Genomic DNA, 14,670 nt, shown 5'->3' with positions numbered 1-14,670 from the left:
CCAGTTCTGCAGTCATTATCTATCTATGTTATATATAAAAGGGAGCATGTGTGCAATGTTTGTTTACATTTTTGTCCCACTGATGTCATAGGAGGCATTGTGACATAAATGATGATGTCATCAGTGATGTCATAAAGTCCCGGAAGTGATGTCATCAGTGATGTCACTTGAGCAGACATTGTGACATCACTGGTGATGTCATAAGATTTTTTGAAATGTCTATGGAGAAAATGAATGGGGAACTCTCTTCCGGGGCAGGAGACGTCACGTGACTGTTCAGCTCTAATAAAAAAAAAATGGCCATTGGGTAGTGAGCGTCATACCCAATTTATGCAATTCCAAGACTGTTTAGGGACCCCCATATGCATATCTTCAAATAGAATAGAAATAACACATTTACTGCATGCAAAAACGGCATGGGATTAGCATAAACTAGCATAAAGTGGGCATGTCTGTAAAGGGGAGACTCACGGGTAGCTAACCATATAACCCATTCTCATTCAGATATCTTGAGGTGAGAAGTCAACGCACCTCTTTGGAAATGGCCATGCCCTCGCAAAAAAATGGCCTAAATTTAAAGCATTATTTAACCACCTTACTGACAAGCTAGCAGGACAGTTGATAACAATAGATAGCATGCTACAGCCTCTGAGAAACAGCAAAGCAGGATGAGACCACAGTTGGTGAGGTTTCGGAGGCCCCTGGGCACTGGCCCAATCAGCTTGGTAATCCAGACCTGCCAGGAAGTAACAAATGAGGGGAGTCATACACCAAAGTAATAGAGGACATGAAACATTTGATCATATGACTCTAGTTTGCATTTCACCTCAGACAAGACAGGACACTGCTTTCAAGTCTGAAATGTAAATAGGTTTGCTAGAAAGATGAACATTTCAGCTTTTTGCCAACTAGGGCGCTGCTAGATGATGTCACTAGCTTGACTGTACAGTATAAGGATTTTGAACGTTTTGATGAATCAAAAACCCATATCCGCAGCAGGTCTCCAAGGTGAACAGCCTCTGGCATCCAAGGTGAACAGCCTCTGGCATGTTAGAGACCAAGGTGGGTAAAGGAAGTCGGCAAGTTAGATCCGTAACTTCGGGATAAGGATTGGCTCTAAGGGCTGGGTCGGTCAGCGCCCAGTTGGCGAAAAGCTGAAATGTTGTTCTTTCTAGCAAATCTAGGGCCCTGTTTTCTTAGTATTCCCACGTACATTCACTTCCCCTCAGCCCAGGAGCAGGTGATTGAAATGGAACAGACTTGCCCTTGTACCATTAAATAACCTACCATAATAACAAAACAAAATCACTATTGTGTTTAGAGGTCCTTGAAAAAGTTTGAGAACCACTCCTCTAAGTGCCTTAACTGATTGAAAATGAAATTATGGTGACATTTAAAAATTCATAAATTTGCTGCAGACACCCTGAAGGACCCCAGGTGGTCCCCGGACCCCATGTTGAGAGCCTTTGAAGAATGGTGTTATTTACACACGCACACGCACACACACACACACACAAACACACACCATGATACACACACACCACACTTTAATGGAGAGTAAAGCCATACAGGTTTCCCATCTTTTCATTTGCAGATGAGTTTATCCAGACATCACGTGTTCATCTGATCAATTTATAGTAGCCTAAATATGAGTGGTTCTCAGTGTGGGGTGTGAACCCCCAGGGGTCCTGGAGGCAGTACAAGCAAAGCGAGACTTATTTTAATTGTACTATAATTTAATTTACTAGATGATTAGACAATGTAGAAAATGACTGTTCTAATGAGGCTATTCTAATGACAAGGTTTCACTTGCACCACTGTTATCTCTCCATATACACTGTTATACTTTTCAATACTGAATCAACAGCAGTTGTCCCATACAGTGGTCCTGAAGCAAAATCCCCTCACATGGGGGTCTGTGGCCTGATGTGATGTGTGTCTGTTTGGGGACTGTGAGAAGAACCCCTGGAATATTTTCTATGTATCATATCACAGCATTATCACAGTATAACAGTGTCAAATTGATGCAAGTTAGCTCAGAACAGGTTTTTCTTGATTTTAATTTTTTTAATAAGTTTATTAAGTTAGGAGTTATGATGACCACTGACTCAAGGTCATAGTTTGACCATCTTTTATTTATTTCATTTTGATGTATCACTGCGTGTGAAGACGGTATAATATGCTGAATTATTCAGTGAACAAATAAATAGCTTCAAGAGCTAGGTTACAATGAAAGAAATGCAGGTAGTAACAAGTGCCTTTAGGAACAGAATGTAGGACACCATACTAAGTAAATAGGAATCAATCAATCAATACTAGTCAATAGGAATCACATTCATAAAACAAAATAATAACTGAGAAGTTAGGAACCAAATAATCTCTATAATACATCTGTTGCTCTTCCAGAATATCCGCCTGCTTTCAGTGTTAAGTCACACAGAAAGATGGACAAGTCTCCCACACGCCTGAAGACATGGGTTAAGGCAGAGTAAGCCAGGAGGTAGGTGTGTGTGTGTGTGTGTGTGTGAGAGAGAGAGAGAGAATGAGTGTGCAAGAGAGAGACAGAAAAGGGGTGAGAGCAAGAGGAGGGAGAAAGGGTGAGACAGAAAGTGTGTACTGTATGTATGTGGGTGGGTGAAAGAATGAATGAGTCTGTGTGCGAGCGAGTCAATCAGCATGACAGATGTACCGCCTTGAAGTATTGCTTCAGACAGAAATATATAACAAGTCTGTATCATACAACACACGCCCAAAGAGATTAAGTGGAATGCATGACACAGAGATTCAATCAATTGCCAGAGAGAATCAATAAAAAATGTTGAAATACCAGTATCTTTCATGTGTGTGTGGAGAGAGAGAGAGAGAGAGAGAATTTTCAGAAAACACTTGTCAGACGAGATATAGCCTACTCTCAAAAATGTGTTAAAGGCGTAAGCAGTGTGTGCGCGCGTGTGTGTGTGTGTGTGTGTGTGTGTGTGTGTGTGTAAGCATGCAGCGTAGCAGTCACATCAATAGTCAGAAGACAAAAAAATACAGAAAGACTAAATCACAACAAAAATCAAAAGTGCAGTCCAATATATATCCACACACACAGGAATCAGAAGGACCAGAGTAGCAAACATGAACCCACAGTCCAATTGAGTCAAATCTGGCAAGAGAAGTAGCCACGACACGCCGGTGCAACAAATGCCATCCGACTGCTGCCGTTTTAAAAATATTGGTATCGGTATCACTTGAAGGGTACTGGTATTGTAATTAAATATTGGTATCGGTATCACTTGAAGGGTACTGGTACAGTATTGTACTTTTTTAAACGATACCCGGCCCTAATGAAAGGCTGTGTGTGTTTTGTGCAGTTTAGAGGGGTGTACAGTATATGAGTGTGTTCTGCTGAAGGATACAGGATGTTGCTGGGCAGGCCATGGCCGAGGGGCGGAGGAGGACCCAGAGACTCCATCACGCTCCTCAGCCTCCGTCTCTGCTGCTCCGTGGGCGCCGGCTGCAGGACGCCGCTCTGGAGCTGCGTGAACAAAAGAGAAGACGGAGAGTTTTTGCCTGTTTTTGTTCTCAGCAAATCCCTGGAAGGAGGAAAAAAAGCAGTGAGAGAGCATAAAGCTTCATAAAGCACAGTGAGAGAGCATAAAGCTTCATAAAGCACAGTGAGAGAGCATAAAGCTTCATAAAGCACAGTGAGAGAGAGCATAAAGCTTCATAAAGCACAGTGAGAGAGCATAAAGCTTCATAAAGCACAGTGAGAGAGCATAAAGCTTCATAAAGCAGTGAGAGAGCATAAAGCTTCATAAAGCACAATGAGAGAGCATAAAGCTTCATAAAGCACAGTGAGAGAGCATAAAGCTTCATAAAGCACAGTGAGAGAGCATAAAGCTTCATAAAGCACAATGAGAGAGCATAAAGCTTCATAAAGCACAGTGAGAGAGCAGAAAGCTTCATAAAGCACAGTGAGAGAGCATAAAGCTTCATAAAGCACAGTGAGAGAGCATAAAGCTTCATAAATCACAGTGAGAGAGCATAAAGCTTCATAAAGCACAATGAGAGAGCATAAAGCTTCATAAAGCACAGTGAGAGAGCATAACGCTTCATAAAGCACAATGAGAGAGCATAAAGCTTCATAAAGCACAGTGAGAGAGCATAAAGCTTCATAAAGCACAGTGAGAGAGCGTAAAGCTTCATAAAGCACAGTGAGAGAGCGTAAAGCTTCATAAAGCACAGTGAGAGAGCATAAAGCTTCATAAAGCACAGTGAGAGAGCGTAAAGCTTCATAAAGCACAGTGAGAGAGCATAAAGCTTCATAAAGCACAGTGAGAGAGCGTAAAGCTTCATAAAGCACAATGAGAGAGCATAAAGCTTCATAAAGCACAGTGAGAGAGCATAAAGCTTCATAAAGCACAGTGAGAGAGCGTAAAGCTTCATAAAGCACAGTGAGAGAGCATAACGCTTCATGAACTGAGATGAAGTAGCACTAAAGCGCTAACGTTGAGAAGCAGTGAGGACGGGGGATGAGAAGAAAGCAGAGGGGTGACCAAACGGTGAACAGTGAAAGACGAGGTTTTATTTGTCCCAGAGTGGCCGATTGCATTTTCAGAAAAGCACAGAAAGCATTTTTTTTTTTTTACCACAACCAGACAGCCACTTAATAACCAGACACGTTGTCTAAGAGTCTTATTTACTGTAACAGCCTGGAGGACTCGTACAGTCACACCTGGGAGCTGCTGAGTGCTAGAAAAGAAAGCGAGAGAGAACCACTATTTATTGCAGCTGTCACAAAGTCACATACAGTAGATAAAAATGCGTACAAAGACCACAGTAATAGCTACACAATACATGTACACTTTAACAAGCAAAAGTGCATAAACTTCCTCAGACAGGCAGCAATGAGGAATTGAATATACTTGTAGAGAGTCAAGAGAAAAGATCCTTTTGAAAGTGGTAATAAGGCTGTGGTGATTTCACTAACAATGAACAGTCCCAGTTGGGACGCACATGCTGAGAACAAAGGTTTCTCTTCACATTAGTTCATGAGGAGCTAACTGCTCAGATGCACTCCCACAATGTACATGCTGAGCCACACTACCCTTTGAGTTGACACCAAGATGGCCGTACCAACAGTCCAGAGAACATACTGTAACACAGACTCGGGGGCATCTGGGTACTGTAGAGGTACAGTCACAGCACTTGCCTACCACCACGAGACTCGGGTTCAATTACCTGTAGCGGTACCGGCTGTGTCTGTGGTGTAGGAAGCTGGTGGGGTATGAGGGGGGGGGGGGGGGGGGGGGAAACTGAGGTGAATAGGGTGATCCTGCCCCGTGCTACGTCCTGCCAGTGAAAGTCCTCACTGTCAGGTGAAAATAAGCAGCTGGTGACTGCACACGCATCGGAGGAAGCATGTGCTAGTCTATGGCTCTCCCCAGATCGGCAGAAGGGGTGGAGCAACGACCAGGGGAATTGGCCAAGCACAATTGGGGAGAAAAATGGGAGAACAATCAGAAAAAACAGCATAAAAAATACTACTAAAGAAAGATGCTTGGTAAAAAAAATAAAAAAAAATAATGATCCGTCCACCTCAAAACTAGTTTCCTGGAAAAGAACAAGTCAGTTATACTCAAAAAAGTATTTGGCAACAGTTCCCATCACCTGGCCCTGGAAGGCATAATAAAGTGAGTTCTAAGTGAGTTCTAACACAAGAGTAATTGAAAAGAGCAAAGGAGGAGAGAGGGGTGAGAGAGGAGGAGAGAGGGGTGAGTGAGGAGGAGAGAGGGGTGAGTGAGGAGGAGAGAGGGGTGAGAGAGGAGGAGAGAGGGGTGAGAGAGGAGGAGAGAGGGGTGAGAGAGGAGGAGAGAGGGAGGAGGAGAGGGGTGAGAGAGGAGGAGAGAGGGGTGAGGGAGGAGGAGAGAGGGGTGAGGGAGGAGGAGAGAGGGGTGAGAGAGGGTGAGAGAGGAGGAGAGAGGGGTGAATGAGGAGGAGAGGGGTGAGTGAGGAGGAGAGAGGGGTGAGAGAGGAGGAGAGAGGGGTGAGAGGGGTGAGAGAGGAGAGAGGGGTGAGGGAGGAGGAGAGAGGGGTGAGTGAGGAGGAGAGAGGGGTGAGTGAGGAGGAGAGAGGGGTGAGAGAGGAGAGAGGGGAGAGAGGGGTGAGGGAGGAGGAGAGAGGGGTGAGTGAGCAGGACAGAGGGGTGAGGGAGGAGAGAGGGGTGAGAGAGGAGAGAGGGGTGAGGGAGGAGGAGAGAGGGGTGAGTGAGCAGGACAGAGGGGTGAGGGAGGAGAGAGGGGTGAGAGAGGAGAGAGGGGTGAGGGAGGAGGAGAGAGGGGTGAGTGAGGAGGAGAGAGGGGTGAGTGAGCAGGACAGAGGGGTGAGAGAGGAGAGAGGGGTGAGTGAGGAGAGAGGGGTGAGTGAGGAGGAGAGAGGGGTGAGTGAGCAGGAGAGAGGGGTGAGAGAGGAGAGAGGGGTGAGTGAGGAGGAGAGAGGGGTGAGAGAGGAGGAGAGAGGGGTGAGTGAGGAGGAGAGAGGGGTGAGAGAGGAGGAGAGAGGGGTGAGAGAGGAGGAGAGAGGGGTGAGAGAGGAGGAGAGAGGGGTGAGTGAGGAGGAGAGAGGGGTGAGAGAGGAGGAGAGAGGGGTGAGAGAGGAGGAGAGAGGGGTGAGTGAGGAGGAGAGAGGGGTGAGTGAGGAGGAGAGAGGGGTGAGAGAGGAGGAGAGAGGGGTGAGGAGGAGAGAGGGGTGAGGAGGAGAGAGGGATGAGAGCGCAGGAGAGAGGGGTGAGAGAGGAGGAGAGAGGGGTGAGGAGGAGAGAGGGATGAGAGCGCAGTGAGTGAGGAGGAGAGAGGGGTGAGAGAGGAGGAGGAGAGGGGTGAGTGAGATCGAGTGAGTGGGCTGAGAGCTCAGAGAAAAGAAAGAAACAGCGAGTGAACGAGAGGTCAGACTTGAGGAAACTAGGGGCCAAGTAGAAAAGTACAAAAGAAATAGAAACAGAACAATAGGTGACAGACTTTAGTCTGGGGACATTATAAGAAGTCTGCAAGCAGGACCATGAAAACACAATCTCCTCTAATCTCCTCCTGAGTCCCCCGGGGTTCCTGCGAGGACATCACATTTTGCCGTTTCTACACTATGATACTTAATTCTGCTGAACTCAGACCTCTTGTCCTCACTTGGAGACACCTAATCTACACTTTTGTCGTAGTAGAAGAAGAAACATCTACTTCCTGTCAATACAAGATGGCCAGCATATCAACCAAATCCTTCTACCAGCACTCCCCGAGACAAACGTGGCCAAGGTAATAAACCGGATCAAATTTTATGGATGAAACTTGTTGATGCTTAGGAAGTTTGTAAAGGATGCAGTTTTGAAAAAAATAATTGCATTAGTAACAAAGTACAGTGTTGCTTAAGTTGAAGCACTTGTGCGAGGACAGTGGGTTAATCTTTCCGTTTTCTGGGGTGAAGATGTAAGTGAGAAAACATTGGGAAGACACTATAACAGTTTACAAGAGTCTAAATAGTTATTGGGTGTGGTATAAATTATAAATATGGACAATAAATATACATTATAAATATAAATACTATATATCATACATATTTTTACGTGTTTTTTGTGTGTTTCCAGGGCATGTTGATCTGACAGCAGCTGAAAAATTGCTATATCGGATAACAGGCGACCGACCTCTCTGCGCTGGAGGATGTTTTTCTGCAGACATTTTATTTTTGCACAGCCATGATAGGCATTCAAATAAAGAATCAAAATAAATACTTCATTACAAGTTGGTGACTTTATTGTGCTAAACGGAAAGATTGCACCAGTGATCGCATAATTTTTAACTATTTTCTACTTAATTTTAAATTTTAATTTATTATTACTTAGTTTTCCGAAGTAATCCCAAATAGCAAAGAGAAATCAAAAATCCAATGCAGCTAATGGGGTCGGGACTCAGGAGGCTAAAACCAACTCTCATCTGACAGGATTCCAAGAATCGCTTTGAAATAGCGCCAAAAATATAGTTATAGTTATCATTAAGGATGTTCTATTCACTTAGAAGTAGAGCTGCAACGATTCAGCGATTAGTTGTCAACTAATCGGCAACTAATTTGATAACCAATTAATCGGCTTGAGTAATTTTTTAAGAAGAAAAAAATTAAGCTTCTTAAATGTGTATATTTTCTGGCTTCTTTAGTCGCCTATGACCGTAAACTGAATAGGTTTTGGGTGTGGACAAAATGAGATATATATCTTGAGCTTTGGGAAACACCAAATCAACATTTCTCACCATTTTCTGTCATTTTATACCAAACAAACAACTAAACGGATTAACCGAGAAAACGATCGACAGATTAATCGACAATGAAATAATCGTTAGTTTGCAGACCTACTTGGAATTATTTCAATGTTTTTAATAGTTATAGATCTCTTATCGTTATCGTTGTACATATGAGCGGGCCTTCACGCTGGCCACTGAGTCACACAGTACAGTCCAGAAGACAAGTGCATGCAGAGAGAGGCAGGGTGAGATAGCAAATACCCACAGGCTAAAGCTGCAAACACACACACACACACACACACACACACACACACACACACACACACACACACACACACACACACTCGGTTGACAGCTATGGCAGGACCCTTGGGCAAGTAGAGGGAAGGCAGTATGATACCAGATCACTCATGACAAATGAGCACAGAGAGAGCTTCCTCACAAACCCAGATTTCATTTCAGTCCAGGGGCAGATCCACAAAACCTCTCAAGTTCAGCGTTAGTGTGTGTGTGTGTGTGTGTGTGTGTGTGTGTGTGTGTGTGTGTGTGTGTGTGACAGGTTGGAGCAGTAGAGATGACAGAAGGGGAAACTCAGTACTGTCTTGAGACTGTTAAGAGCATTCTGTCTGTCACATTGAACCCTGCCTCCCAGTCTTCACAAACACACAGACGCCTACACACATAAACACACACACACATGCGTCTACACGGAGATGTGCGCCCCGCTCACACACTCAGACGTGCGCGTGCACCGGCACATCCACACAAAAGAGCCTAACCAGTAGTACAGTGTGTGCCATCATTCTGTCACACCTCTGATTCTGTAGAATACATTATGACGCTGTGAAGCAAACTGAGCTACCCTTTACACGTTGGTTGGAAAGTTAACCATAATACCAAGAAGGAAGTAGTTAACCATCTTTCTAGTTATGTCACTTGTGTTGAAATCACCTTTTCAGACAGACATGGTTGTATAAAATACCATATGGCCGTTGAGGTTCTTTACTGTGATTTGGCCAACAACTGGATATTGACTGAACAAGATGCTAAATGCTAATCCGCTATAATAATCAATGATCATTATAATACTGCATTCCATTTCAACTGGGAGCCTACTTGTTCTCGTTCTGGCGTGCCCCTCCAACCCACCCTCGTTCTTTGTTTTATCACAGGGTCCCCGTGGGGGAGATGTGGTGGATCAAACACCTTCCCCAAGCCACAGTCACACCGTCCAGACGTTCACATCTTTACCAGAGATGGGAAAAGTACACACATTCTTTACATAAAGACCCCCTAAAGTCATGTTTCAAGATGTGTAGAAAATACTTGATTTTTAATAATAATTAGTCTGTTGACATCATCAGTGATTTATGACATCACTGCTAGTGATCTGGCCACCAGGCTCAGCATTTTAGAACTGTCCATCTAGTGATTTATGACCTCATCACTGTCTGTGACATCATCAGTGATTTGTGACATCGGCCACGCCTTTATTTAGACTCCGCGTCTTGTTTTGGCTGTGCATACCCTGTTTGTTTTTACAAAGATCCATCCATTATAAAAGGGGGGGAGGTCAACCCAGACTCACATCACCCACACGCATCTTACAACTGCTCGAAGACTATTAAACTTAGAAGATCCCCTCTAACATGTTTTAAGAAAACTATATATACAGTACTTTGATTAATAATTGATGTAATATGGTTTTTCCATAAAAAACGACGAGATGACGAGAGACACAGACGTTACATCATTTTTGTCTGTCATGTGTCATGCACAATGGTCATGCATTAAAACTAAAGTAACTAGCCTGTTTTGAAAAGGTTAGGAGTAGAAAGTACAGATGTTGTGTTAAAATGTAGAAAGTGAAAGTAAACATTTGTCAGAAAAATCACACCCAGGTGCTGAATGAAGTAAGCGGTGCAGACAGACAGACACCACTTAACCAATTTGAACTAAGAAAGAAGAAGACAATTGCTCGAGTGACATCACTGATGACATCACAACTGCTTGATGACGTCACAGTCGAGCAATTGCGTGACCAACACAGTCTCACAGAAAATTGTATAATACCAACGTTTTGGACCAACGTTGCTATTTTACAATTTCGGCTCGAAAATTGTGAAATAGTAACGTTCTGAGATTTTAGGGTTAGGATTAGAGTAGGGGGAGGGGTTGGTCCACAAACGTTGCTATTTTACAATTTTTTGGAGATCGGGTTGGCGTGACACCATTTCCAGTTGTGTGACATCAATTCACACACACACCCTCTCTTCCTTGCTGCCTCGATCCAGACCCAAATCCAGACCCAAATCTTGGGTGACATCACAGTTTTTGCAAAAATTGCAAATGCATTTAGCGCACACACACACACACACACACACACACACACAGACACACACAACTGCCCGACTGACATCACTTCCGTCACAGATTGACTAAGATAAGATCACAGTTGCTCGAATAAATCACAGCTGAGCAAATGCAAATCCGTTCCACAACACACACACACACGCACACACACACAACTGCCCGAGTGACTTCTTAGGTGACTACATCACAACTGCCTGATGACCAGGGGTGTAGTGCTGTGGGAGCCCGAGTGACATCACTTCCAGGTGACTACACACAAAGTCACTTATTATATATTACATACTTAATTAATATATAGCGGTTGCGCCACTTAAAAATAAATAGTAAAGTACAGATACCTGAAAATCCTATTTAAGTACAGTAACAAAGTATTTGTACTTTGTTAGTGACTTCCCATCTCTGATCTTTCCCAACATCAGTCGCTGTCATTAAACATCCTGAGAAGACATTCAGTTGATGGTGTGGAACTTGGCTCAACATCTTGCCTGTTTTTATCTCCAGTGGGTGTTCTCAATTAAATGGTTTCAATATCGCTGATTGACTAGAATCCAAATATAAATGATAAGTGTGCACAAAGTGTGCAGCCCTACAGTGAAGCAGACTCTCTCGGGGATTACTGCCCAATTATTTTGTGCTTCTCAAATCAAACATAATTAAAAGCGCGCTCATATATCTGAAAACACCAAGCTGACAAACTGTGAAGTCTGCTTGTCAAACTTCTGCTAGACATGATATTATGTGAAGGATTATGCAGTGCCACACTGAGCCTACCATTGTTAACTGTGGTTTTGCGGCTGCAGTACTGCTGTGCAAAACACTGATTTTATTTGCATAAAGTACCACGGCCCTCGACTTCCCCTTCCTGCTTTTGTGCCTGCTGTCTGTGTTTCGCTGGCCTAACTGTGATGTGAGCACAGCTTCAGCCTCACTGATACTGAATTTTGAATTTGAATCATTTTTGTTCACGAGTGCAGATATTGGTGGGTGAATTTATATTGGTGTATGAATCCACATGGTCTCAGTGTATACAGCATCATGTGTGTGTGTGTGTGCGTGTGCAAGTGTGTGTGTGTGTGTGTGTGCATGTTGTCCCAGTTGCTCTCCTTAAGTACTGTAAGCCCCCCGAGAGCCAGCGCATAGGACACAGGGACAGAATCTAGGGAAACAGTGGATGGATAAATCCAGAAGGAGGCAGTAATGCAACATAAAGGATTCCAACTGCCATAAAACACCACAGAAGAAGAAGAGCCGGCATGAAGAGTGGCGCGTGTGTAGGGATGCATGTAAAATTTTTGTTGAACCTTTATTTACCCAGGGAGGAGGGGCCATTGAGAGCAAGCTCTCTTTTTCAAGGAAACAAGTGGCTCAAAGACACCCTGAATACAACACATAAAAAAAAAACACAGAAGACAGTAGCAGTGGTCTGGCCAAACATGAAAGACAACAATCTCACTCCTATAATAAGGCAGAGGGGTTCCGCGCACGGCGCCCAATTTGCTCCAACTGTGCATGCACTGCTAGAAATGAGCATGTGACCTAGAGCACGCGAAGCGCGAAATGAGTATTTCTAGTTATATAAAAAATTCTAAAATCCGGCGTCCGGGTAGTGCAGCGGTAGATTCCCTGCCTACCAACACGGGGGTCGCACGTTCGAGCCCCCGTGTTACCTCCAGCTTGGTCGGGTGTTCATACAGGCACAATCGTCTGTGTCTACGGGCGGGAAGCCGGATTGAGGGTATCTGTCGTTGTCGCTGCACTAGTGCCGGGGAGCCTGTTCGGGGGGGAGACGAACTGGGGGGAATAGCGTGATCCTCCCACACGTTACGTCCTGCCAGTGAGACTCCTCGCTGTCAGGTGAAAAGAAGCGGCTGGCGACACATTGATTCGATTGATTTATTTTAATGTGCAATGTCAAAAACAACACCCACAAGGTTGTCCTGCTGCATCACATTGCCTCAGGTACAATGAGGTATGTAAGATATGGCCAAATGTTTCTTTCTTGGAATGGCGAGGGAGGAGGGCCAACCCACTTTTTCCTACAAGACACACAATGATGAGTGAGAAACCCATCAGCAGTAATAAACCACAGAGCACTATGCAATACTGCATCAAGAGGCCTCAACGTAGTGGGTGAAGCAGGCACACACAAGACAACACCATAGTCAAAAAGCATATAAAAAAAAAAGCAATAAAAGCAATAAAACATTATTGTCGATTGCACAATGGTCCTCCTACTGAAGGCAGAAAAACAGGACTTGTTTCTGTACAAGAAACCAATCTTTACTCTCAGCTTGTGTGCACGCATTTCTACCCATGCATGGCAGATACTTTGAGGGCAGGTGTGTGTGTGTGTGTGTGTGTGTGCGTGCGTGTGCGTGTGTGTGTGTGTGTGTGTGTGTGCGTGTGCATGTGCGTGTGTGTGTGCGTGTGTGTGTGTGCGTGTGTGCGCGCGCGCGCGTGTGTGTGTGTGTGTGTGTGCGTGCGTGTGTGTGTGTGTGTGCGCATGTGCGTGTGTGTGTGTGTGTGTGTGCGCGTGCGTGCGTGCACATCATGCTGAGCTGTACCTGTGTGAGGAGCAGCCTGAGGGCATGTGCTGCCTCCTCGCTGAGCTCCTTCACCCCCCTCCTCTCCACCGCCTCCATCACCTGCAGCAGATCAGGCTCCCACCGCACCGCCGTGCTGCCCTGCCGCACCAGCTGCAAACCACACACACACACACACACACACACACACACACACACACACACACACATATATAGTTTATTACACACATATATATACACACAAAGGCATGCAAAACATGCACGCATGCAGACACACAAACATGCACACGTGACACGGATCCAGAGAGATAAAGAGAGATGTAGGGATGCACAATAAGGATGTTTTTCTGCCCGATAGGGATAATCAATAATGACCTGCTTGTCATGGCCGGTACTGATAAGGCAACCAATCATTTCACATTTTGCATTTTAAAAAGAAGTTCATTATCTGTAGTTGATCTACACCTGAGGGTAAGAAAGACTAAAGCCCCACACCCCCACACAGTAAACAGCTCTGTGCCCGCTGCCCCTTTGCTCTAGTAAAGTAGATCAAAAAACGTTACAAACATACTTTGGCTTTTATAGAGCGTTTTATCTCAGAATTCAAATGAAATGCTTTGACGTAATAATAATGGGCTGAGGTCCCCCCATGGACACTATCCTACCCCCCCCCCCATATGTCACTTTGAAGGACTTTTTATTTGCACTTTATAATTTCACATTGTTTTTCTGTACTGCTCCGTCTTCTACTACTGATGTGACCGCTGCACTGCATATTCCTTGTTAGTAAAGCCATTACTTATGTGGCTATCTTGAATCATAACCTGTCAAATCAGACGAGTCAATGTATTAAATACAGGTCAGGTTATTAGGAGTAAAGCGTGTTACACTACGTCCTTCAGACAATAAATTATGAGTGGTATATTAATCAGAGATCATTTCCTTACATTTTAGAAGACATCTTTCCCATGTAGTTTTAGTACTTTTTAAGATGATATGTATTCAAGTGAACTGTAGTGAGCTCTAGGGAAAAGTACTGACTTCCTATTTTGGGGTAAAGGTGACCTGATCTATAAAATGGCGTCCACCAAAGACAATAGAGATGGTATGAGCCAAGATGGTGCAACTGCTGTGAGTCGAGACAGCTGCCTGGATGATATCACTGTTTGAAACACATGTGGAGCGGTCGTGTGTGTGTGTGAACACTGAGAAGACCTGCGCATTGGACATTAGCACAGCTAAGGACTACGACTGTTTTGGAGGACGCTATGAGAGAGAGTAGCATGCAACACCACATGACATGAAAGACACTGACAGAACCCTGGAACCAACAATGAGATTGTAGCGACTACTATCAAAAAAGTCTGCTACAGAGGCTGAGTAGGCTCTTACTGTGACGCGTTCAAATAAATCCATGTTTGAGTTCAGATACATTTTAGACAGTTTATTAAATGAAAGAATAACAGGCAAAGCACTGAGATAATAAA

General features: G+C 44.3%; 1 protein-coding gene across 1 annotated transcript in view; it reads right to left on the bottom strand.

Moving 5' to 3' along the window:
• Window positions 1-14,670, bottom strand: part of mei1 (meiotic double-stranded break formation protein 1) — a gene marked incomplete at both ends in the record, with an annotated part of 103,967 nt that overhangs the window by 4,604 nt on the left and 84,693 nt on the right. Inside the window, 2 exons of the mRNA XM_083650048.1 lie at window positions 3,402-3,520; window positions 13,205-13,336. Of these exons, the coding sequence (XP_083506174.1) occupies window positions 3,402-3,520; window positions 13,205-13,336 (251 nt within the window). The remainder of the gene's footprint in view (window positions 1-3,401; window positions 3,521-13,204; window positions 13,337-14,670) is intronic.

The sequence above is a fragment of the Poromitra crassiceps genome (genome assembly GCF_964638095.1).
Source record: "Poromitra crassiceps genome assembly, chromosome: 13".
Classification (NCBI taxonomy): domain Eukaryota; kingdom Metazoa; phylum Chordata; class Actinopteri; order Beryciformes; family Melamphaidae; genus Poromitra; species Poromitra crassiceps.
This window is presented reverse-complemented; position numbering and strand designations above follow the sequence as displayed.